Raw genomic sequence first — 24148 nt, 5'->3', positions numbered from 1 at the left:
AAGTAGGCCTACTTCTTTCTTTGTTCTTACTATTTGTTAAGTCTTCGAAACATATGCTTCTAAAGTAGCATAAAATTAAAAATGAATATAGGAATAAATGGAATTTATTCGTTTTGAAAATAATACGGAAAGCTTACGATTCTAAACTCGTATTGGCATGCAACGTGACGTCAGCTCAAGATATTCCTCTACGATTATCATGTAAGCTAATTTATTTAATTAATAAACCAATATTTTTCATGAATAAGTATTTAATGTTAACATGTCAGAGGGCTTTTTTTACATTTTATCAGTGGTAGAACATAAATTAGCTGTGGAATGGAACCTTTATGATAATATAGCAGGAGCATCGTCTGCTTGACGGAATACCCGGTATGTGGATCTAAACGCGTTTGATTGGGTTTCTAAGTTACCAGTCCTCAAAGTTCTTTTTGGTTTCAAGCTATATCTAAAGTCTTTGGATCCACCTACTGGATGTTCCAATTTAAAACTACGGAGGTGCATTTTAGAAGGAGTTGAGACTTGGCTTCTCTAGACACAGGGCCGTCGAGAGGGTGGACGCGGGGCAATTCGATCAGTATCCCCGGGGCCCGCACCTTCTAGGGGCCCAGGACACGTGTAGTACTGTCTTGTGGGCCCTTGATTAGATCAGTTTCCCCGGGGCTTGCACCATTTAGGGACCCAGGACACATGTAGGACTGCCTTGAGGGGGCCATTGATATGATCAATTTTCGCGGGTCCCACAATCACCTCGACGCCGACATTAGTGTTCCGCCCATACCGAGCATATGTAAACAATATCTTATGCCATTTCTGTTAGAGAATGCTTATTTAAATTTTTAAAGAAGGCGTCTATTTCTTCTTTCCCGACAAAATTTTTGACTATTTTCCATATCATAGTTAATGTAAATAGAAATAAGATATAAATTTAAATAAGATTTGCAAACGCTTGAGAACATCCGTCACTCGGAACCCGATACCCAAAAGACCGAAGATTAACCCTCCTCAACGTCCAGGGCTCGCGGCCATCTTTCTTGTTTACATGGGATCCTCTAGGTTTGGAGGGATGATAAAAATTCATACCCTCTTTCATGGACAAATAGGGTCTAGCTTTTTTTAAGTAGAGGGGAAGTCACGAGTCTCTCTACTCCTTGTACAATACACCTCCGTGAGACAACAAGCCGGTTGAAAACCAGAGTATTTTTACTCCGAAATTAGAAAAGGGTCTATTTTCGCTACAGGGTATGCCAGAAAAATATGATTCCACATTCATAACGTAAATTTAGGGAGATGGTTTGTATGTTTGATATTTGTTCTTTATGCACTGTCACAACTCGTTACCGAATAACCCCTAGTCATTAAGCCTGTAAAGAATACACTATTGTGGACCCGTAACATTTTAGCTTTGTGAACAACTCATAATAAGCATCGTTATATTCGATTTGAAAGTTGTAATAACGGTGCATTTCTAAAAAAAAATTACATTATGTAGGTATTTCACGGTTAGACCAAAGACTACTGTTTAGTTTCTACATAGACAGGAAATTCTTACAGTTTTTTGGGCCCTCAAAATACCCGGGTAACGCCGGGTATCTAATGGTTATGATAAACGTGTAGAATTGGATAATTTTCAAATAGAAAGTAACTTAACTTAAAATGCATTGAAAATCATGGGACTTTTGCAGAATTGTATGATGTCTTATATTATTATGTGACTGTCCTATTTAGCAGAATTATAGGATTTTATTTAACTCATTTGCGGAACTATAGAATTTTTAGGAGTTTTTAAACTTACAAGACATCTTATTACAGTAGAAATATAGTATTTCCAAGGGCAGTTTTACAGATTTATATTTTAAAAGGCATTTATCCAAAATCATAGAATTTCAAAGGTCTTTTTTCCAAATTTATAGCATTTCAAACAATATTTTTTCAAAATTATAGCATTTAAAAGGACATTTTTCAAATATAATAGCATTTCAAAGAATATATTTCCAATATTTTAGTATTTAAGGACATTTTTCCAAAACAAATCTTAGAATTGTAGGATTTCCAAGAGCAGTTTTACAGACTTATAACATTTAAAGCAAAGGGCGGCTCCGTTGATGCCCCTGAAAGATGCCTTTTCCGCTACACGTTGGCTAAGCTTGGCAAAGGCTAGTTTAACCAAAGGCAGGAACCAATGGGACCTAGTGCATTAGGTCTGATTGGTTCCTGCCTTTGGCAGGGTAAAATTCGTGTCCAGAAGATTAGCCACCATGCTAGGGGTGATCATGGAGCCGCCTGTTACTTTAAAGGAGCAGTTTTACAGACTTATAACATTTAAAGAAGCAGTTTTACAGACTTAATACATTTACACGGGCAGTTTTACAGACTTAAAACATTTACAGGGGCAGTTTCACAGGCATATTACATTTATAGGGGCAGTTTTACAGGCTTATAACATTTACAGGGACAGTTTTACAGGCTTATAACATTTACAGGGACAGTTTTACAGGCTTATAACATTTACAGGGACAGTTTTACAGTCTTATAACATTTACAGGGACAGTTTTACACACTTATAACATTTACAGGGACAGTTTTACAGACTTATAACATTTACAGGGACAGTTTTACAGACTTATAACATTTACAGGGACAGTTTTACAGACTTATAACATTTACAGGGACAGTTTTACAGACTTATAACATTTACAGGGACAGTTTTACAGACTTATAACATTTACAGGGACAGTGTTACAGACTTATAACATTTACAGGGACAGTTTTACAGTCTTATAACATTTACAGGGACATTTTTACTGACTTGTAACATTTACAGGGGCGGTTTTACAGACTTATAACATTTACAGAGGCGGTTTTACAGACTTATAACATTTACAGGGGCGGTTTTACAGACTTATAACATTTAAAGAAGCAGTTTTACAGACTTAATACATTTACACGGGCAGTTTTACAGACTTAAAACATTTACAGGGGCAGTTTCACAGGCATATTACATTTATAGGGGCAGTTTTACAGGCTTATAACATTTACAGGGACAGTTTTACAGGCTTATAACATTTACAGGGACAGTTTTACAGGCTTATAACATTTACAGGGACAGTTTTACAGACTTAAAACATTTACAGGGACAGTTTTACAGACTTATAACATTTACAGGGACAGTTTTACAGACATAACATTTACAGGGACAGTTTTACAGTCTTTTAACATTTACAGGGACAGTTTTACAGTCTTATAACATTTACAGGGACAGTTTTACAGACTTATAACATTTACAGGGACAGTTTTACAGACTTATAACATTTACAGGGACAGTTTTACAGACTTATAACATTTACAGGCACAGTTTTACAGACTTATAACATTTACAGGGACAGTTTTACAGACTTATAACATTTACAGGGACAGTTTTACAGACTTATAACATTTACAGGGACAGTTTTACAGACTTATAACATTTACAGGGACAGTTTTACAGACATAACATTTACAGGGACAGTTTTACAGACTTATAACATTTACAGGGACAGTGTTACAGACTTATATCATTTACAGGGGCAGTTTTACAGACTTATAACATTTACAGGGGCAGTTTTACAGACTTATAACATTTACAGGGGCGGTTTTACAGACTTATAACATTTACAGAGGCGGTTTTACAGACTTATAACATTTACAGGGACAGTTTTACAGACTTATAACATTTACAGGGACAGTTTTACAGACATAACATTTACAGGGACAGTTTTACAGACTTATAACATTTACAGGGACAGTGTTACAGACTTATATCATTTACAGGGGCAGTTTTACAGACTTATAACATTTACAGGGGCAGTTTTACAGACTTATAACATTTACAGGGGCGGTTTTACAGACTTATAACATTTACAGAGGCGGTTTTACAGACTTATAACATTTACAGGGACAGTTTTACAGGCTTATAACATTTACAAGGGCAGTTTTACAGGCTTATAACATTTACAGGGGCAGTTTTACAGACTTTTAACCTTTCTCAGGACATTTGTGCCTAATTAAAGCATTTCCTAGGATATTTTTGAAACTACAGGATTTTATAGGAAATTAAAAACACCGCTGAGGGTCAACGACTTTGTTTTGGTGTTGATAAAGTCTATTAACGTTGCGCAAACATGATCTGCGTCCTCGTGCTTTATTTCTTTCTGGATTTTTCCCTACAACTCAATCCATAAATGCACGATAGATGTTGAATAAAAGCTGGCGCTCTTAACCTGCTTTGAAAACAAACCTTCATTCGCGTCGACGCGCGTGGAAAGCGGGGAGATAATAAAAATATACGCTTTAAACTTCAAATGTAAGCTTAAAGTTACGTTGTCTATGCACGCTTGTTGTGTCCTGTTGGCTGGGGAAACTTGTGGGAGGACGTAAGAATGAGTTAAATATAATGAAACCATCCGAGAATTTCGAAACGCGTAGAAATAATAGACGGCTACGCTACCCCTACTGCGGAAACGAAAATTCTATTATATACCCACGTTCTACATTCACGTTATACGTTAGAACTTTTTCCGTAATTTCTTTCGCCAATTTATCTCTTCTCCAAAATACTGATGTTATACAGGATGTACAGTTTTGTCGTGCACAACTGTAAATTTATCTCTGTAATATTTATAGTCTTATAAGAAAGATCATAAGTTCATAAGAAAGGTTCCACGAGTTTGTCACCATGGTTACTGAGACTCTGAGAGCTTGACACGAAGTGACGTAAGTGAAACGTCATAGATTCTCGTAAAGCGACGCCTGGTGAGGCAGAATAAATAGGAGTATAGAGGGCAAAACCGAGTGTAGTCAATTCTCGCTTGTCGTTCTCGAATTAGCTCTGAGTAAGTCTCTAGGATTAAGGTTCTAGAAGTTTGTCACAGGTTACTGAGAGCTTGTCATGAAATGACGTAGGTGAAACGTCATAGATTCTCGTAAAGCGACGCCTGGTAAGGCAAAAAAAAAATAGGAATATGAACTACACAGCCGCGTGTACTCAATTCTCGCTTGTGGTTCTCACAACTAGCTCTCACTAAGTCTCCAGCAATACTAAGTATAGGTAGTGTCATACTTATGTAAAATATCTTATAAACTTATGCGGAAATGAATAAGGAACGGGATCGCAATGTAGGTCAAACGAGCAGGCGCGTGTCTTAAAAATGGCCAGTTCAAATGGCGTATCTAACGCCTTCCAGCCAAGGGAGAGCCTTCATAGAAGACCTTCTGAACTCCTGCTGGCCAGTTTCTTCTGATCATGTGGTTTTAGAGCTACGTCTTTTCCCAAAGTTTCCACTCCCGTCTGTAGTCTGCTTATAATAGGACTGCAATTTATCAAGGGAATAAAAGTCCCAAATCTAGGCTTTCTGATCGATGAACATAAATAGGCAGTTTCAAATACTCTATAGGAACCGATTATATACAACTAAAATTTCAATATAATTTGCTTGAAAAAATATAGAAATTGGACCCAGAATAAGCTTAGAATTTTAATCTTATTATTGGAAATAATGAATATATCAAATTTGAATATAAATAGGCAGTTTCAAAACCTCTTGGAACCGATTTATATAGGATTAAAATTTCAAAAACCTTTTCAAGGAACACTTATAATTTGCTTGAAAAAATATCGAAATTGGCCCTAAAATAAGCTTGGAAAATTAATCTTTTAATGGTAAATAATGAATATTTCAAATTTGAACATAAATAGAAAGTTTCAAAAACTCTAGGAACAATTAAAATAGAAAAAAATTTCAAAGAACACTTAGGTATAATTTTCTTGAAAAAATATCGAAATTGGCCATAGAAAGCTTAGAATTTTAATCTTTTAATTTGAAATAATGAATATTTAAAATTTTAAATTTAAACCATATCAATTTACAATATCAAGAAGTTACATCAGTATCTCAGAGAGAAGGTATAAGATGCCCATGTATTCGCGCGCCATATCCCAGTCCCCCTTTCAAAATACAAGGGGGGACGTAAAAGGAGGCCGGGCTATTTCGCCTCTCCTCAGTCGGAAAATATGACTGTAATTTTCATCACTCGCGTCCTCGCGCTGACGTGAGTTTTCAAGAACCAATGAAATGCTGGTTGTAATTTAGAGACGGGGATTAACTCCGGACCTACGTTTGGACTGGAGATAAAGCTGGAAATGTGGCGAATTTATACCTCTCTGAGAAACTAGATATAACTTCTTGTTACAAAATATGTTCATGGGGAAAATAGAACAGGTGTAAAGCATTTACCCCCCACCTTGTTTCTTGTCATGCACCTGGTGAAGCGACATTTTTAAAATCACCTGTAAACCTTTCCTGCGTGATAATGGGCGTTAGACTACATTGTAAACTAATGGTTAAGACGACACGAGAAGAACGTCAGCCGTCAGGTGTCACTAGTCGTCCAATAAAGTTTTTAATCCAACGTTAGGCTATTTACTTCACAGTTTTAATGAACTCAAAGACCCTTGTAACTCAAGTTAATTATTTGTATCTTCTTTAATATTGTACAGTAGAAAAAGGGACCCATCATTGCCCGTCTGCGTATATTTGTTGCCATGAAAGTCGTCTATAGTACATTAAATATGAAAAATAATTGGTTGAAACGTTCAAGTTTCTGCCTAGTACTTAAAATTAACTTTCCCAGCAAAATTTCAGTTTCTTAGTTAAAGCTAATGGGGCTGGGCATTGATTATCACTCAGTCAGGAGTGGATTAATATTTCACTAATCACGATACTCACGCTTTTATAAATGTATATGAATACATTATTTATTATTGAAATGAAAATAAATAGCACCTTGCGCAAGATAATAATAATAATAAAAATAAAAAAGATAACTTAATTAATTTTAAAAGCAACGATTTTTTCAAGTGCACTAGAAAATTTTATTTAAAAACTCAACTTAATATTAATTATTAAGTTAATAGAAACTATTTGGATCTATCCGAATTATATTATATTAAGATAGCTAAGGAAAATCAAAAATGTCTTAATCGAGATCTTGGCCCGGGAATTGATAAACTTAATTATTGGAAAAAACTTCTTTTCTAGATTTAAAAATATAAAACTTAAAATTTAAATTAAATAATACATATATATATATATGTATATATATATATATATATATATATATATATATATATATATATATATATATATATATATATATATATATATATATATATATATATATATATATATATATATATATATATATATATAATAACAAATTCGTTTCTTAAAAGATAATTTAGTAAAGAATGTGTAACTGAGATAGCAATGTTATAAAGTCGAGCTTCTTGATGATGGTCCAATAACGTGACCGAAACAAGTCAAGTTTTTAAACTATATTTTCTTGTTCTTTTGAAAAATTGTTGCTTTTAAAATTAATAAAGTACATAATTTAAATTTGAAATATTCAATATTTTATATAATATTTTGATTATAAAGGAAATATTATAGCTCCTTTAAAATACTTTGGGGAAACCTTAACAGAGATATCAAGATAAAGACAGTCAAAAAAAAATTTAAAACATTTTAGAACTTTAGCGTAATAGTAAAATAGAAAGAACAGCAAATTTAACTAATCAATATTCGGGATTTTCGTATATCATAATTAATATCATAGTTGCCGAATATAAGTTCATTAGAGTATGACGCTACAATGAAAGGAAAATTCTGATGATATGACTGTGCTAAAAATATAACAAACTTATATTCGAAATTGATTCTATAGCTTAGCCTTTGACTGTATTAAATGTCATCCCCGTTAAAAACAACAAAACACGTGTGCATTTTTCTATAGAGTGAATTTTCCATATTGTTATACGTAGGAAGTAATCACCCTGTACACGTATTCAGTTCAAGCAAATTTTTCCTAGTAGATGGAAAGAATTAACACCCATAATGTCAGGCTGGCATTTAAACAGCGTTCTCTCTCTCTAGTCTCGCCACCATCGCGTCAGTTAAGTAAAACTCTAAACACATGTACATTTCGAAAGCGGCGACGCCTGTACTATATTGTGTTTGATATCGGTTTATACCGTTGCTCTGTAGAGAGAGATGCCGTTTACAACTGGTTAATGGTGTTAACGTGTATTGTACTAGGTATGAAGACAGTCGCGTTTTTCGTCTGAATACAGCGTGAATAACCTGAAGCGAGTAAAACTCCCAAATATTATCGTATGAATGCGTAAACGAAACCAACTGCAAGTGATCGATAAATTCATGGTGAGTACAGCAACCAAGAATATTGAACTTAGTTCTGAGCACGTGCTCGTGTTTGAATAATCTAGTAAATTGTTTTAGTAGTAGTTAGTTTAAGTTTCAAAACAGTGGCTTCGCTAGGCCTTTTTTGCAAAGTTAGCCCCCTCAAAATAATCCGGAAACGCTACCAAAATGGTGCTCGTAGCCCCCTAAAACTCTGTAGCAATATAGTGTATAAAAATTATAATGATAAATTAGTTAAGTTTCATCTTTGTAGAGATGAATTTCAGTATCAAACAGTAGTGGGGACTAAAAGCAAATCAAAAACTAAACTTAAAAGACGAGTGAAATTCTTTCACCCACAATTGTCTCATAGTCAATAACTCGGTTCCGTACTCTTTATCAATAAAAGTTTGTATTTCTTTAAAATACGAATAATTTCACGTTGACACAAATTTTCGGATAGTTATAAAGGTCTACACATTTTCTAATGAACCAATTATGCAAAAGTTCTTATAACAACCTTCAAATAGTTTTCCCAGATTAAGCCCTCCAAATGTCACACCCTAGCGACGCTACCGTCTCAAAATGTTAATCCCTTGCTTCTTAATTATTCTAAATTGAGGTAATTTCTATTTTAAATTTTTAATGAACTATTCTTCAAAAAATATATATAATCTACTAGCTAGGCTATACCCGGCGTTGCACAGCTGTTTTAAGGGTTTAAAAACCGGTAGGTTGTTTCCGGTCTATGTAGCATAACACACGCTAGCTTGTCCTTCCCCCTGAAATGAAATAGCGACATTTTTTATTGTGTGTTTTTAGAAACTAACAGTTTTTTGAACTTACAAATTAAATTGAACGTATGACTAGCCTAGAAAATTAAAAAAAAAAAAAAATGGTGAATGTTTCACAATTTATTCAATTCCAAATTTTTCAATGCTCCATAACTTATTAATTATTTTGAAAAAAGGTATTAATTTCTATGGAAAATATAAATCCACTAGATTGGCAGACAACCGGCGTTGTACAGGTGTCTTAAGGGACTAGAAACCTGTATATTAAAACTAAACACTTAACAGTCTGTGTGAACACCCTTATAAAATATCTTCATGTTGTTGTTTTTAATTTATTTTGATATTTGAAATTCTATAAAACAATTCTTAGTTAGGCATAAGGGTTAATAATAAAGCTAAAATATAATGTGTGTTTCTATTTTGGTACGTTTTACCATGGATAAAGAATGCACGTGAGGAAATTTGTTTTCACGCTATAGGATAGGCAGCTCCCTATCTCGAACGACAGCTTATTCTGTATATGCTCTGTTACAACATCTTTTGTCAGCACGCGTAAAGCTAGGTGACTAGGGCTCTATGTAACGTAGGTTTGTACGTACTGTCAAGAGACAAAAAAATTCAGGATTTAAAATATTCGCGAGATTTTTAGCTCGAGTGCACGGACCTCTAGGCCTTAGTTTTAAATACGTGTGAAATTGCCTACAGCCTACTACACGTATTTGAAACTAAGGCCTAGAGGTCCGTGCACTCGAGCTTAAAAAAAGTCGCGGATATTTTAAATCCTGAAGATCCTGAAGTTTTTGGTCTCTTGACAGCACATATAAAGCTACGTTACATAGAGACTTAGCGTGGTGACAACCAATATTGCAACAAAGTATATACTGAATAAGCTGTCGTCCGAGATAGGGAGTTGCCTATCCTGTAGAGTGAAAACAATTTCCTTAACGCGCATTCTTTATCCATGGTTTTACCTTTAATTTGTATTTCTGTACCCTCACTTTGTGTACACGTAGAAATGAGTTATCGTTTCTTTGTGAGGTCTAGAGGATATACATTATAGGAGTAGACATATGTTGTACTGTACTCGGTTCTCGTTAAATATTTTGGAGCTACTTCCGGCGTTCGGTTTCTTGGTAGACACGAGACACGTGGTTACCTTTGTCTAAATATCACTCTCCGCCTCCAACAAAGAGAATATACCAATAGGAGCAGAACGTTTAGCCTTTTACAAGGGTTTTGAAAAACCCGGCCACGGTTTAGGAGTTACTAGATCCGGTTTTTGTTGATTGGCTAAGCTGCGACGCCTTTTATTGGTTAAATTTTGTCGACTAATTATTTTTGGTGGTAGTAAAGGGTTGAACATTGACGTACAAAAGGTAATTTTTAAGCAGACGACACGGCCAAGTGAACAACCGGAACTAGTTTCTTCAAATTGAGAGCCGGTCCGTATTACCAAAGTTTCTGCTCCTCTTGGTACAGTCTCTTTGCCTCCAGAGAGGCTATAGAGTGCTGTCAGAAGCGCCGGTGTGACGTCACCCATGCTGTTTTCCCATAAAGAAAAAATGGTAACTGTCATGGCCGCCCATTGCTAAAGGCAGACTCGTGACGTAATTAGAGCTATACCTTATGTTACGTTAGCTTTTCCTCTATCGGATAAATAGTTGCGCTTGGGAAGGCCTCCGTCAATATCTGGGAGGGGACTTGTGTTTCATAACGTCATACCTAGACAATAATAACTGTTCGCAACGGCCAATATACAGGGTGTTTTTGATAAATTTACCAAAAATTAAGGGGGATGGTCTTTTGGGAAATAAGAGTCGAAGATGTTTAGACCACTGTTTTCGAGTTATGATCGTGTTTTAGGGATGATTCCTTAATAAAATTAGCACAATCTTTTAGTTTCCTAATTAAAATTAGCACAGGCTTTTAGTTTCCTAATTAAAATTAGCACAGGCTTTTAGTTTCCTAATTAAAATTAGCACAGGCTTTTAGTTTCCTAATTAAAATTAGCACAGGCTTTTAGTTTCCCAATTAAAATTAGCACAGGCTTTTAGTTTCCCAATTAAAATGAGCACAGGCTTTTAGTTTCCCAATGGAAATGAGCACAGGCTTTTAGTTTCCCAATTAAAATTAGCACAGGCTTTTAGTTTCCCAATTAAAATTAGCACAGGCTTTTAGTTTCCCAATTAAAATTAGCACAGGCTTTTAGTTTCCCAATTAAAATTAGCACAGGCTTTTAGTTTCCCAATTAAAATTAGCACAGGCTTTTAGTTTCCCAATTAAAATTAGCACAGGCTTTTAGTTTCCCAATTAAAATTAGCACAGGCTTTTAGTTTCCCAATTAAAATTAGCGCAGGCTTTTAGTTTCCCAATTAAAATTAGCGCAGGCTTTTAGTTTCCCAATTAAAATTAGCGCAGGCTTTTAGTTTCCCAATTAAAATTAGCGCAGGCTTTTAGTTTCCCAATTAAAATTAGCGCAGGCTTTTAGTTTCCCAATTAAAATTAGCGCAGGTTTTTAGTTTCCCAATTAAAATTAGCGCAGGCTTTTAGTTTCCCAATTAAAATTAGCGCAGGCTTTTAGTTTCCCAATTAAAATTAGCGCAGGCTTTTAGTTTACCAATTAAAATTAGCGCAGGCTTTTAGTTTCCCAATTAAAATTAGCGCAGGCTTTTAGTTTCCCAATTAAAATTAACGCAGGCTTTTAGTTTCCTAATTAAAATTAGCGCAGGCTTTTAGTTTCCTAATTAAAATTAGCGCAGGCTTTTAGTTTCCCAATTAAAATTAGCGCAGGCTTTTAGTTTCCCAATTAAAATTAGCGCAGGCTTTTAGTTTCCTAATGAAAATTAGCGCAGGCTTTTAGTTTCCTAATGAAAATTAGCGCAGGCTTTTAGTTTCCTAATGAAAATTAGCGCTGGCGTTTAGTTTCCTAATTAAAATTAGCACAGGCGTTTAGTTTCCTAATTAAAATTAGCACAGGCGTTTAGTTTCCTAATTAAAATTAGCACAGGCGTTTAGTTTCCTAATTAAAATTAGCACAGGCGTTTAGTTTCCTAATTAAAATTAGCACAGGCGTTTATTTTCCTAATTAAAATTAGCATAGGCGTTTATTTTCCTAATTAAAATTAGCACAGGCGTTTATTTTCCTAATTAAAATTAGCACAGGCTTTAGTTTCTTAATTAAATTAGCACAGGCTTTAGTTTCTTAATTAAATTAGCATTGTCTTTTACTATCTTAATTAAATTAGCATTGTCTTTTACTATCTCAATTAAATTAGCATTGTCTTTTACTATCTTAATTAAATTAGCATTGTCTTTTACTATCTTAATTAAATGAGCATTGTCTTTTAGCTTCTTAATTAAATTAGTTCTTGTCTTTTAGTTTTTTAATTAAATTAGCATTGTCTTTTAGTTTTTTAAATAAATTAGCATTGTCTTTTAGTTTTTTAATTAAATTAGCATTGTCTTTTAATTTGTTATTTAAATTAGCAATGTCTTTCAGTTTCTTAATTAAATTTAAGGGCTCATCCGTAAAATACTCCAATCTTAACTTGAAAACAGTGGCCCGGACGGCAAAATGTCATAAAACCTTTTCGACTCAAAATCGGCCAAAAAAATAACACCCCCCCCCCTTAATTTTTGGTAGACTTACTAGAAACACTCTGCATTCTAAATAACTTTAAATATTAACATGAATTTTTTTATTTCATTCCAGAGTAACGACTAGAACAATCCAGGGTTAAGGAATTCACTTCTGAAAAAATAGATCTCTTTATCAATCATTTATTGTAAGAAGTTCTGAACTAAAGATGAAATCGAACAAATCATTTACTTACGGCGAAGTATGGCCAGAGGTTTTCAATTTCTTAAACGATTCCTATTACCACGGCTCTCGCTTCTACAAGTGGAATAACACCTACTACTTAGACATTAATGACGTATTGGTCGTTTTGTTCTTCACGATTCAATTAACCAGCATTAGGAAATATCTCGAAACGGTTTTAGTTGTAAGTTTGATATAATTGTTTGTATAAAAGCAGGGATAGATTTAATTTAAGAAGCAGGAATGAAGAACGGTTAGTATAGTCCAACTCAAAGCCCAGTATAAAGCCTCTCCCTCCAAGACGTAATGAAAAGTTTAAATTATCTTATTGGCTCACTTATAAAACGTTTTGATGACGTTGCTGACGGGGACGGAGAAAAATTTGTAGTTACTTTTTACCTCTGTCGTTATGACCCGCCTCTTCTTTGATATACCCCCCCCCCGCCCGTCCCGGAGAAGATGAACGTGGACTTTGATGCGCGCCCACATTACTCTGTTCTCCATTCCTACTTCTAAAATTAAATCTATCCCTGATAAAAGGAATTTCACGTGTTCACAAAATGGTTTTGCTTCTGACTATCAGCAAGTTAAATACTAAATGGTCTTAAAAAGAGGCAAGCAAAGACAAATCGTACATTAACCGCGAAACATTGGTCAGAAAAAAATAATCTGCATATTAGTACGTCCCGTGACCAGAAAACCTTCTTTTGAATAAGAAGTTATGTTTAAAACTAAATTTATTAAGAAAATCGGGCTAGCCAATTAATATTTAGCCTGACGTTGTCCGTCATTTCTTCTACAACTGATTTGCATGGTTTCAATTCGCCTGGTCCTAGATTTCTTGTAAAGGCTCTCGTTGCATTTACAGAGCCTGATTTGTGGGACACAGAACCATATTAGGGAAAATCACCATGTGGGATGTAGAACCGTCATGCTCGGTTTTACGTGCAATTGGAAAGTAATTTCCAATCATCATGTAATGGACGGTTTTAACCGCAACTAGTGTACATTTTTCATCACACCTAGAATATTTATGAAGTGTTTGGCTTCATCCAGTAGTGAATAAAAATTCATTAAAACCGTTTTAAAAAACATTAGGGAAATATAGGAAGCAGATGAACTAAAAGCTATCTAATTGTGGCTCATTTTTATGGTAATATTTGTTACAATAACGGGGCATTATACCGTTAAGACAGGCAAAAAAGGTTCACCAAATGTTGCGACCATAATTTTTGTTCAAACAAGGAAACAAAGGCAGGCGTATTAGGCAAAGTTGAAAGGTTGATTAGGCGCATTTCTTTATGTGTGTTATCGGTAAAACCAGAAGTCCATTAAATTAGCCAAGGAAGTAAACAATTACAATAGCTGGTATAGCGTACGTCTCTGCTGTGGTAAGAATTGCTTCTAACTCCATGGAGAGGGGCCTAAGTATTTCCCCCTTTCCTAACACTGTTAAAAATCTCGAGCTCCTCTCTAGGAAGTCTTTCTTGACGTGAGCGGGGAGTGACTTCTTCAGCGCATGAACACTGGATCTCTAATGGGTAGATTGTTTGCTTTTTAAAAAAATAAAAAAAAGGAACGGCCACGTTCGGTAAGCAGTTTTTTTTTCAATAGGTTTATGAAGAATCATAGAAAACAAATGACCTTGACTGTTACCAAATTCACACACCCCATCCCTTCCCCTGCTTCTATGCTAAAGAGGGCTCGGTTTTACAGTGGAAGGGGGCGTTTTACGGTCCCTTTAGAGATACAGTATTCATTTTCAGCCATTAGTTTATTCTCCCGCTAGGGCAAATTTTGGCGTACGAGTCGCACCTAAACCGGAGATCTGAGAAAAATTATCGCGAGGTGGCGAATGTGTCGCCCTTCTTCAGTATTGCTACACAAGAGAGGGGAGTCCCAAACCGCGCTTTTGGTTACTCCCTAGGCTAATTTAATGGACTTCTGGTAAAACTATCAGAGGTTAACAAATTCGCGCTTCTCAACCTTTCTCGGAATAGAGACATTTGTTTGTATATAATTTCCCATTCTTGTTCTTAATACAATAACAATCAACAAATTGATAGCTAAAAGCCTTCAGTTTTAATCAATACTTATTATTTACCTTTACAAGGGCTAATATTTGTTAGAAAAATGAGTCTAAAAATATGTTTCCTTCAATTACCTAAGCCTTTCCTTAAAAGCGCAATGGTACCTAAATTGTACAAAAGGTTATTCAACGTTCATCTTAAGGATTGTAGCCTTTTTATTCCTTCAATAACGTTAAGAGCGCGGGGCCCGCCTGTCTGTCACCATTTTTTCCTTGTCATCAGTTCAATAGACTGATTAAATAATACCAAGAATTTAAGACTCAATTGAAGAAATAACTGTATTTTCTATAGAGACAACGATAGCTCTTACTGTTGAAGTTCCTCTATTGATGCTATATTTAGCCATATGAATCAACGCATCTCGTTCAAACGTACTTGGAATAGTTAATGATGAATCTCTTCATTATTGATGCAATAGTGATCCATACTTATTGATCAAGTATAATTCAATTTGCAAACAAAATGTTAATTTTTTTGAAAGCAAGGATCTAAGCTTTATTTAACATTGAGGAATAATTGTTGATAAAGAAAGCCACTAAATTTTCCCGACTTCCTATAACCAGAAGTAAGATGAGAAGAATTAAAGAGCTCTAGCATTGGTAGTAGATCCTGGCACTAGTGAACAAAATTGAGGAATTTATTTCGCTTCCATCGCGCCTACACTAGAGAGAAAAATAATTGCTCGAGTTCCAAAAAAATTTCCTACCCCCCTTCTTCTCAACCTAAAGCCGCTACCAGAGGGCCAACCGTTGGTGTGTTATTAAGAATATTCACTTTCGCCAAGTGAATAATTTGGTTACCTCGATACTTCTAGTCTCATCTTACTTCTGCTATAACCAATGACGGAGTTTTAACTCGCGTGAAGTTGTGGTTTTTTAAGTTTATAATTAAAGAGAAATATTTTTTTTTCAGGGTATTTGCAGAAAGTATTCCATTCCTGAAATTTCAAAAAACAGGGTTTCCCAAAATGGATTCAAACTAGTTTATCGAATGTTCCTCTGGCCATACATGTTCCAAAGATGCTACTTCGGTCATAAAATCTTTGATAACGTCGAAGGTGTCGTAGTTGTAGGAGGTGAGCTCAATTTAAATTCAAAGACAATGTCAGCACTTGCCATACCAGGAATGAATGGAGGGGAGTTGGAATAATAATAATCTGAGCTTTTGTCTATGAAGGGAATGGCAAAGGTCAAATCATAATAGGCGTGAAATGATCTTGGGAACATCTGGCAGGGCTTATTTTATGTTAGCGACGTCATAGACTGACGAAATACGATTATTTCCCGCTTAAATATTTTCACTGGCTGCCAAAAAGTAAAAATTCTTATGCTAACTCCACCCTCTATCCGCTCGGTCCCTAGTTTGAAACGACTAGACATTTAAATAAATAAGGCCTCACCATATGTTTCCACCATCAAGGGAATGCCGGGAGCCCATTTAGCCATTCCAATATCCCTCCATACATTCCTGGTCATACATATTACCTTCCTAGTTTATAATACACGCTTTGTGCGTTTCTTCTTATGAAACCTTTGACTAGTGTTCGTACTGTGACCCCGACCCCAACCCCAGTCCCTAAGATGGAAAATCTAGTCGGGGGGGGGGAGGCAAAAACATTTCGTAGTACAAAAGTAGACGACCCAGGTAGCAAATTAACGTTGATTTAAAGTAGATTTTTGGTGCCAATGTTTTGAAAACGTTTCACGTGTACTTCACACGTAAGAATAACGTTTATTTTTGGTACATAAGTTACCTCAAGATGTTTAGGATTTTCTTAACGTCAATAACACGTTTTTACAAAGTGATAATTAAAGCGTTTATTTCAAGTCTACATGTTTCGTTTGCAACACGTTTGGGAATGGTGTTCAATTGGCCGTTAGTTTAGCGTTATAACTGTATGTTTCGGCAACGTTGTTATCACGTTTATAGATAGTGATAACCAAAGCGTTTATTTCAAGTCTACACGTTTCGTTTGCAACACGTTTTGGAATGGTGTTCAATTGGCCGTTAGTTTAGCGTTGTTACTGTATGTTTTGGCAACGTTGTTAAAACGTTTATACAAGAGCGTTTATTTCAGGACTATATGTTACGTTCGTAACACGTTTGAGAATAGTGTTCAATTGACCGTTAGTTTAGCGTTATTACTGTATATTTGGGCAACGTTCTTAAAACGATTATACAAGAACGTTTGTTTCAGGACTATATGTTACGTTCATAACACGTTTGAGAATAGTGTTCAATTGACCGTTAGTTTAGCGTTATTACTGTATATTTGGGCAACGTTGTTAAAACGATTATACAAAGTGATAACTAATACGTTTATTTTAGGTTATAATCACGTTTCGAAATGGTGTTAAGTGGAATGTTAGTTTTGCGTTTTTGATTTAAGTTTCGAGAAAGTTGTAAATACATTTAAACAAAAGCTTTATTTTCTTTATAAGAAGTTCGTTCACAACACGCGTGAAAATGGTTTTAAATGACCCTTAATGTTGCATTATTACTGTACGTTTTGGAAACGTTGATATTTCGTATATGTCTTGCGTCATAAAAAGCTATAAACAATCGTTATCACCTCTCCGAGGACGTGTCTCTGTCCTCGCGTTCGCAGGTTAAAAATACCACATACACACCAATCAGTTCTTATTGGCTTCAAACACCACCTTGAGCTGGTCTTTCGTCTATACCGCATAGACACCAATCTGCACCATTAGCTTGTCGTTAGGGTTAAAATGTACGAGGCGAGCGTCTATAGTTACGCGTAACGTCTAGCCCCCGATTGCAGGGCTTTCACCAAAGGTTCAAGCAATTGCATTTTTTCTTATCCACCTATCTAGGAATCAATCTCCTTATATACCCTAAATTTACAAAAAATCTTAAAAAGGTGTTCACTAGAAGTCAAACATTAAAAATAGCTATGTTTAAAATGATTTTAGGAATAAAGTTTCTTAAATCGACTTAACTATAATTAAGGTAAAATAGTGACGATTAAAATAATTTTTATCATTCATATAATACTAATTATTTAAGAAAAGCCTCTTTCATCGGAAAGACATCCGTCAAATATATATAGAACGAGTAATGAAGTTGGAACTCTACGCATTTCATAGTTAATATGAAGCGAGTAATTAAGACGTTTTCCCATTGAAATACTAATCATGGGAACTCTATTCAAAGTTAGTAAGGGACTTATGACATTGTTGGGAAGTCGATTTAGGATAGAGACGGTTGGTTTTTTCATAATCAACAACGAAAGCCCTAGTAGGAATTAGAGCTTATTTAAAAAACTGTTGACATGTAATGCATAGGCCTGAGCTATAAAATTTTATAATTATAAGAAGTTTTCAGTTTCTACTCCTCGGTTAATACTCCCTTATTGCTTTTTTCCCTTGTATTGGCGTGAATGGAACTATTACAAAATTGTATTTTTTCGTTTTTGCTAAATATAAAATGAAAATATGGTAAATATGTTTCGGCATTACGATTCTTTTAGTAGTAGTATAGCTATAAAGCTATGTTTCGTTTCAAAACTCGAAGAAAATCGTTTAATTTTAATATTTCAAAAGCATGTTATCTTTTGATTTAGCTATACTACATTTATACATAATAACTTAAAACTAGGCTTCTATTAGTCCTGTCATTGCTGTGATATTGGTTCGGATTGCATCTGTAAATGAAAATGCCGAAGCTAATACTGGCAATGTTTAGGTTCCACTTTGAGAACACGAGTTAAATAATTACACACGTGCTACTAACTAATTACCCACGTTTAATTAACTTATTACAAACGTCTAATTAAATAAATTAACACGTTCAATTAACTTATTATAAACGTTTAATTAAACAAATTTACACGTTCAATTAAACAAATTTACACGTTCAATTAACTTATTTCACATGTTCAATTATTGTCTTTAACATTTTTAATTAAACTATTTCGCACGCTCAAATATCTTACTAGACTCCTTCAGTTAACGAATTTCACACTTGAAATGGCTTATTAAACGCATTCAATTTATTTAAAACACAGGTTCAATTAACTTATTAAACACGTGTAATTTACTTATTAAACACGTTAAACCAACGTTATACACAGGTTCAACTAACTTATAAAACACATTAAACTAATTTTTGTGCACGTTCGATTAAGTGGTTACACTCGTTCAATTAACTTTTGAGACACGTTAGATAAACTTATTACACACGTTCAAATAACCCTAAAAATAAACCTAATTGAAACCGTTTCACGCACGATTTATCCACGTTAACCTACTTTATAATACACGTTTTTAAAACGAGAAATATACGAGATTTCTCATGTATTTGCGACAAAATAAACACGTGTGTAAACACCGTGTTTCAAGGTGACATGATCACCGTTTTAAAAACGTTAATACACACGTTTATTCAATGCTACGTTTAAACGATGTGTCAACGTGAATTTGCTACCTGGGGAGTATCTTACAGCGTTAGTTTAAAAGTTTATGAAATTGCACTTGGGACTTGCCTATCATATCACATGCAAGTAAGCCAAGGCAGCTCTGAAAAATATATAACACACCTCGCTCATATGCTAGGAACTATTTATGACTAAAAAACGGTGCTATTGCCAAGGACATTGTACTAGCCAGGGAAATACTCTAGAGCCTTCCCGAAGATAATATTCACGATACAATTGGAAAAACTGCTTCTTTTTTTCATAGTGGGATAGATTAAATTTTATTGAATAAATAATTTTCTATTATTTTTATTTCAGAGAACAGATTCATCCGACCATTTCCTTGGGATATAAGAATTGTCCTTCAGCTCGAATTTGCGTACTACATTCAAGAAATCTACAGACAAATTTTTGTAGAACCCAGGAAGAAGGATACTGTACTGTTAATAGTACATCATGGTTTAACTATGCTAGGAATTTTTGTAGCATACACTTGGAGGTAAATTTGCTTAATAAGTATTCTTTTAAGCAAATGAGAAGGAATCCTAGTTTCAAAGCCGGGCGATAAGTTGATTCCTTGTGTGAGACCAGGGATAGATTTAATTTTTGAAGTAGGAATGGAGAACAGAGTAATCTGGGCGCGCGTCAAAGTCCCGAATCCCCTTTCACGGGACGGAGGGGTTTGAAAGAAGAGGAGGGTCATAGCGACAGAGGTAAAAAGGAATTACGTATTTTTGGCCGTGCCCATCAGCAACGTCATCAAAACGTAGTTTAAGTGAGCCAATAAAATAACTTAAACTTTTCGTTACGCCTTGGAGGGAGGGGCTCTATACTGAGCTATGAGTAAATACTAACAGTTCTCCATTCCTACTTCTAAAATTAAATATATCCCTGGTGAGAATTTACAATTTTTTTAAACCGAGGGGATAACCAGTAGGAATTTTGCTTGGACACAGCTTATGTAATCATTGAGTAGAATTACATATGTATATGGTATACACCGTTTACGGCAAGTGGTGGGCCCCTCGTTTAAAACCATATTAAGCTACACGTGTATGGATGGGTTTAGATATTCTAATCACTTTCAATGTAAATGTTTTTTAGTTTTTTAGCTCTGTATTTGGAGGTTCCTTTATATTGTATTTCATCATTTAGTGGGTGTATGCAGAAACTTTCAACATATCTTTTAATTTTTTTTTTATTCAATAGGTACGAATTATGCTGCCTTTTGGAATTAGTTTTATTCCAGTTTGACGACTTACTACTTTGTTTTGGGAAAATAGTATTATACTTTAAAATTCAAAATGGCCGCGAAGTGCCTTGGATTAGGAAGTCGGTGTCATGCATAATTCATTTCATTACAATCACCTGGTAATCTATTTTTTATTTTCAAAAACTCAATCCTAACAGGTCAGTTTTTAATTATAAAACTATTTATTGGCAGGTTCATCACGCGTTTGTATTTGCTACCCCTTTTGGGACTGAGGTTGATCTACGAAGGCAAAGTCTTCGATTCAACATTGGGTCACGAAGTAGCGGTTCTTAAGTTACGAGAATTTGGATTTCTTGTATCAGCCATACTTACTCTAATGCTAATTGGTTTCAGTTTAATATGGTTTTCAGTAAGTATATTCAAAAATATGGATTAATACAATTATTTTCGCTAAAAATATTCGATCGAATAGAATTATTTTCGCTACAAATATTCGATCGAATAGAATTATTTTCGCTACAAATATTCGATCGAATAGAATTATTTTCGCTACAAATATTCGATCGAATAGAATTATTTTCGCTACAAATATTCGATCGAATAGAATTATTTTCGCTACAAATATTCGATCGAATAGAATTATTTTCGCTAAAAATATTCGATCGAATAGAATTATTTTCGCTAAAAATATTCGATCGAATAGAATTATTTTCGCTAAAAATATTCGATCGAATAGAATTATTTTCGCTAAAAATATTCGATCGAATAGAATTATTTTCGCTAAAAATATTCGATCGAATAGAATTATTTTCGCTAAAAATATTCGATCGAATAGAATTATTTTCGCTAAAAATCGATCGAATAGAACTATTTTCGCTAAAAATATTCGATCGAATAAATAGAACTATTTTCGCTAAAAATATTCGATCGAATAAATAGAACTATTTTCGCTAAAAATATTCGATCAAATAAAACTATTTTCGCTAAAAATATTCGATCGAATAGAACTATTTTCGCTAAAAATCGATCGAATAGAACTATTTTCGCTAAAAATATTCGATCGAATAAATAGAACTATTTTCGCTAAAAATATTCGATCGAATAAATAGAACTATTTTCGCTAAAAATATTCGATCCAATAGAACTATTTTCGCTAAAAATATTCTATCCAATAGAACTATGTTCGCTAAAAATATTCGATCCAATAGAAATATGTTCGCTAAAAATATTCGATCCAATAGAACTATTTTCGCTAAAAATATTCGATCCAATAGAACTATGTTCGCTAAAAATATTCGATCCAATAGAACTATGTTCGCTAAAAATATTCGATCCAATAGAACTATGTTCGCTAAAAATATTCGATCCAATAGAACTATGTTCGCTAAAAATATTCGATCCAATAGAACTATGTTCGCTAAAAATATTCGATCCAATAGAACTATGTTCCCTAAAAATATTCGATCCAATAGAACTATGTTCGCTAAAAATATTCGATCCAATAGAACTATGTTCGCTAAAAATATTCGATCCAATAGAACTATGTTCGCTAAAAATATTCGATCCAATAGAACTATGTTCGCTAAAAATATTCGATCCAATAGAACTATGTTAGCTAAAAATATTCGATCCAATAGAACTATGTTCGCTAAAAATATTCGATCCAATAGAACTATGTTCGCTAAAAATATTCGATCCAATAGAACTATTTTCGCTAAAAATATTCGATCGAATAGAATTATTTTGGCTAAAAATATTCGATCGAATAGAATTATTTTGGCTAAAAATATTCGATCGAATAGAATTATTTTGGCTAAAAATATTCCATCCAATAGAACTATGTTCGCTAAAAATATTCGATCGAATAGAACCATTTTCGCTAAAAATATTCGAACGAATAGAACCATTTTCGCTAAAAATATTCGATCGAATAGAACTATTTTCGCTAAAAATATTCGATCCAATAGAATTATTTTTGCTAAAAATATTCGATCCAATAGAATTATTTTTGCTAAAAATATTCGATCCAATAGAATTATTTTTGCTAAAAATATTCGATCCAATAGAATTATTTTTGCTAAAAATATTCGATCCAATAGAATTATTTTTGCTAAAAATATTCGATCCAATAGAATTATTTTTGCTAAAAATATTCGATCCAATAGAATTATTTTTGCTAAAAATATTCGATCCAATAGAATTATTTTTGCTAAAAATATTCGCTCGAATAGAACTATTTTCGCTAAAAATATTCGATCGAATAGAACTATGTTCGCTAAAAATATTCGATCGAATAGAACTATTTTCGCTAAACATATTCGATCGAATAGAACTATTTTCGCTAAAAATATTCGATCGAATAGAAATATTTTCGCCAAAAATATTCGATCAAATAGAACTATTTTCGCCAAAAACATTCGATCAAATAGAACAATTTCCGATAATCAATCGTCTTTTTCCTATAGCAGTGTTTTTAGCTATGACGCATTAATTAATAAAATATTAAATTTGATTTTTTTTTCAGGTTCTTGTAAGAATGTCCTTTGTAAATATATTCTGCAAAAACGCCGAGCTACGAGATGAGACTGAAATACATCACGTCGAGAAAAATGGCAAAACAAATTGAAACTTACTTTAAAAATTCCTGAATACTTAAAAAGCCCAAAAGAGAGAAATAGACATTACGGCATTATAAGGAAACAGTCTCCTGCACTCTTATACAAGTGTTTTTCCTCTGTATTTTACATTAATCGTGAATCACAGCCGAGTTTGAATAGAGTTTAGTTTAATTTCGAAAAACACATTCATCAAAATGGTGTTATAAAGTATTAGATTTAAAATTTAAAAACCAATATAATTTCCAAAGAAATGCCATATAATTTTTTTGTACTTCACTTTTCTATGTACGAAGCCAATAAAGTGCTTTAAATTTCAAATGTGCTTTGGGTAATTGTGGCAGCCAAAGGCTTAAAGGGATACAATAGCTGAAAATTTTAGTCCCGTGTTTTATTTTTCCTGGTTTGTTTTAATTAAATATATAGTCTCTAATTTTTTCTGATTTTTCAAACATTTTTTTCAATGAAAATTAAATTTTTTAAAATTTGTTAGGCTTAGCAATGGGTTTCGATTTTAGCACACTTACCTACCGGCCAATAAAAACCTCTTTAGGGATAGAGGCAAATCAACCAATCCCGTGAAATTTAGAGAATATTTAGTCGTATTCTGTATGCTTCAAATAGGAAAAGCTGAGTTTCCAAGGGCGGGAAATGAGTATTTTTTTAGAGTGGCCTCGTCACCATTGACTCCCCGAGACCCGTCGTCTACTAAAGTTTGAGGACGATAGTAATTGTGTTGAAGATTGACTCTGCTGAGGTTTAAAAGATGGCTTTTTTAATTTTTTCAATCCCGAACGGGTCAAAGAACACTGATCTTCCCATTCCTAAGACTAATAACTAGACACTCAGATTATCAGATATACAACAAAAATTACGACACGCCGCATTTTAATATAGTAAGTTTAAGAGCAAAATTTGAGTGTAAGTGAAACGTAAAAGCATAAACC

The 24148-nt window shown here is 34.0% G+C and overlaps 1 protein-coding gene across 2 annotated transcripts; it reads left to right on the top strand.

Moving 5' to 3' along the window:
• Positions 1–49: 49 nt before the first annotated feature.
• LOC149616633 (putative ceramide synthase lagr-1) lies at positions 50–23522 on the top strand. Of its 2 annotated transcripts, XM_089856808.1 has the most exons (8): positions 56–201; positions 8133–8255; positions 12741–13032; positions 15851–16013; positions 19692–19872; positions 20583–20744; positions 20818–20995; positions 23111–23522. In XM_089856808.1, exons 3-8 carry the CDS (start codon positions 12835–12837, stop codon positions 23210–23212), a joined length of 984 nt encoding a protein of 327 aa, XP_089712934.1. In that variant the 5' UTR covers positions 56–201; positions 8133–8255; positions 12741–12834; the 3' UTR covers positions 23213–23522. The 2 variants fall into 2 exon arrangements, with proteins under 2 accessions (XP_089712933.1, XP_089712934.1); XM_089856807.1 differs by lacking the exon at positions 8133–8255 and having other exon boundaries at positions 50–201.
• Positions 23523–24148: the final 626 nt, after the last annotated feature.

This window comes from Phalangium opilio, unplaced genomic scaffold (assembly GCF_054372755.1).
Source record: "Phalangium opilio isolate 3A_F unplaced genomic scaffold, DU_Popi_V2 ptg000217l_1, whole genome shotgun sequence".
NCBI lineage: Eukaryota > Metazoa > Arthropoda > Arachnida > Opiliones > Phalangiidae > Phalangium > Phalangium opilio.
Note: the sequence above shows the minus strand (reverse complement) of the source record. Positions and strands in the feature narration are given on the sequence as shown.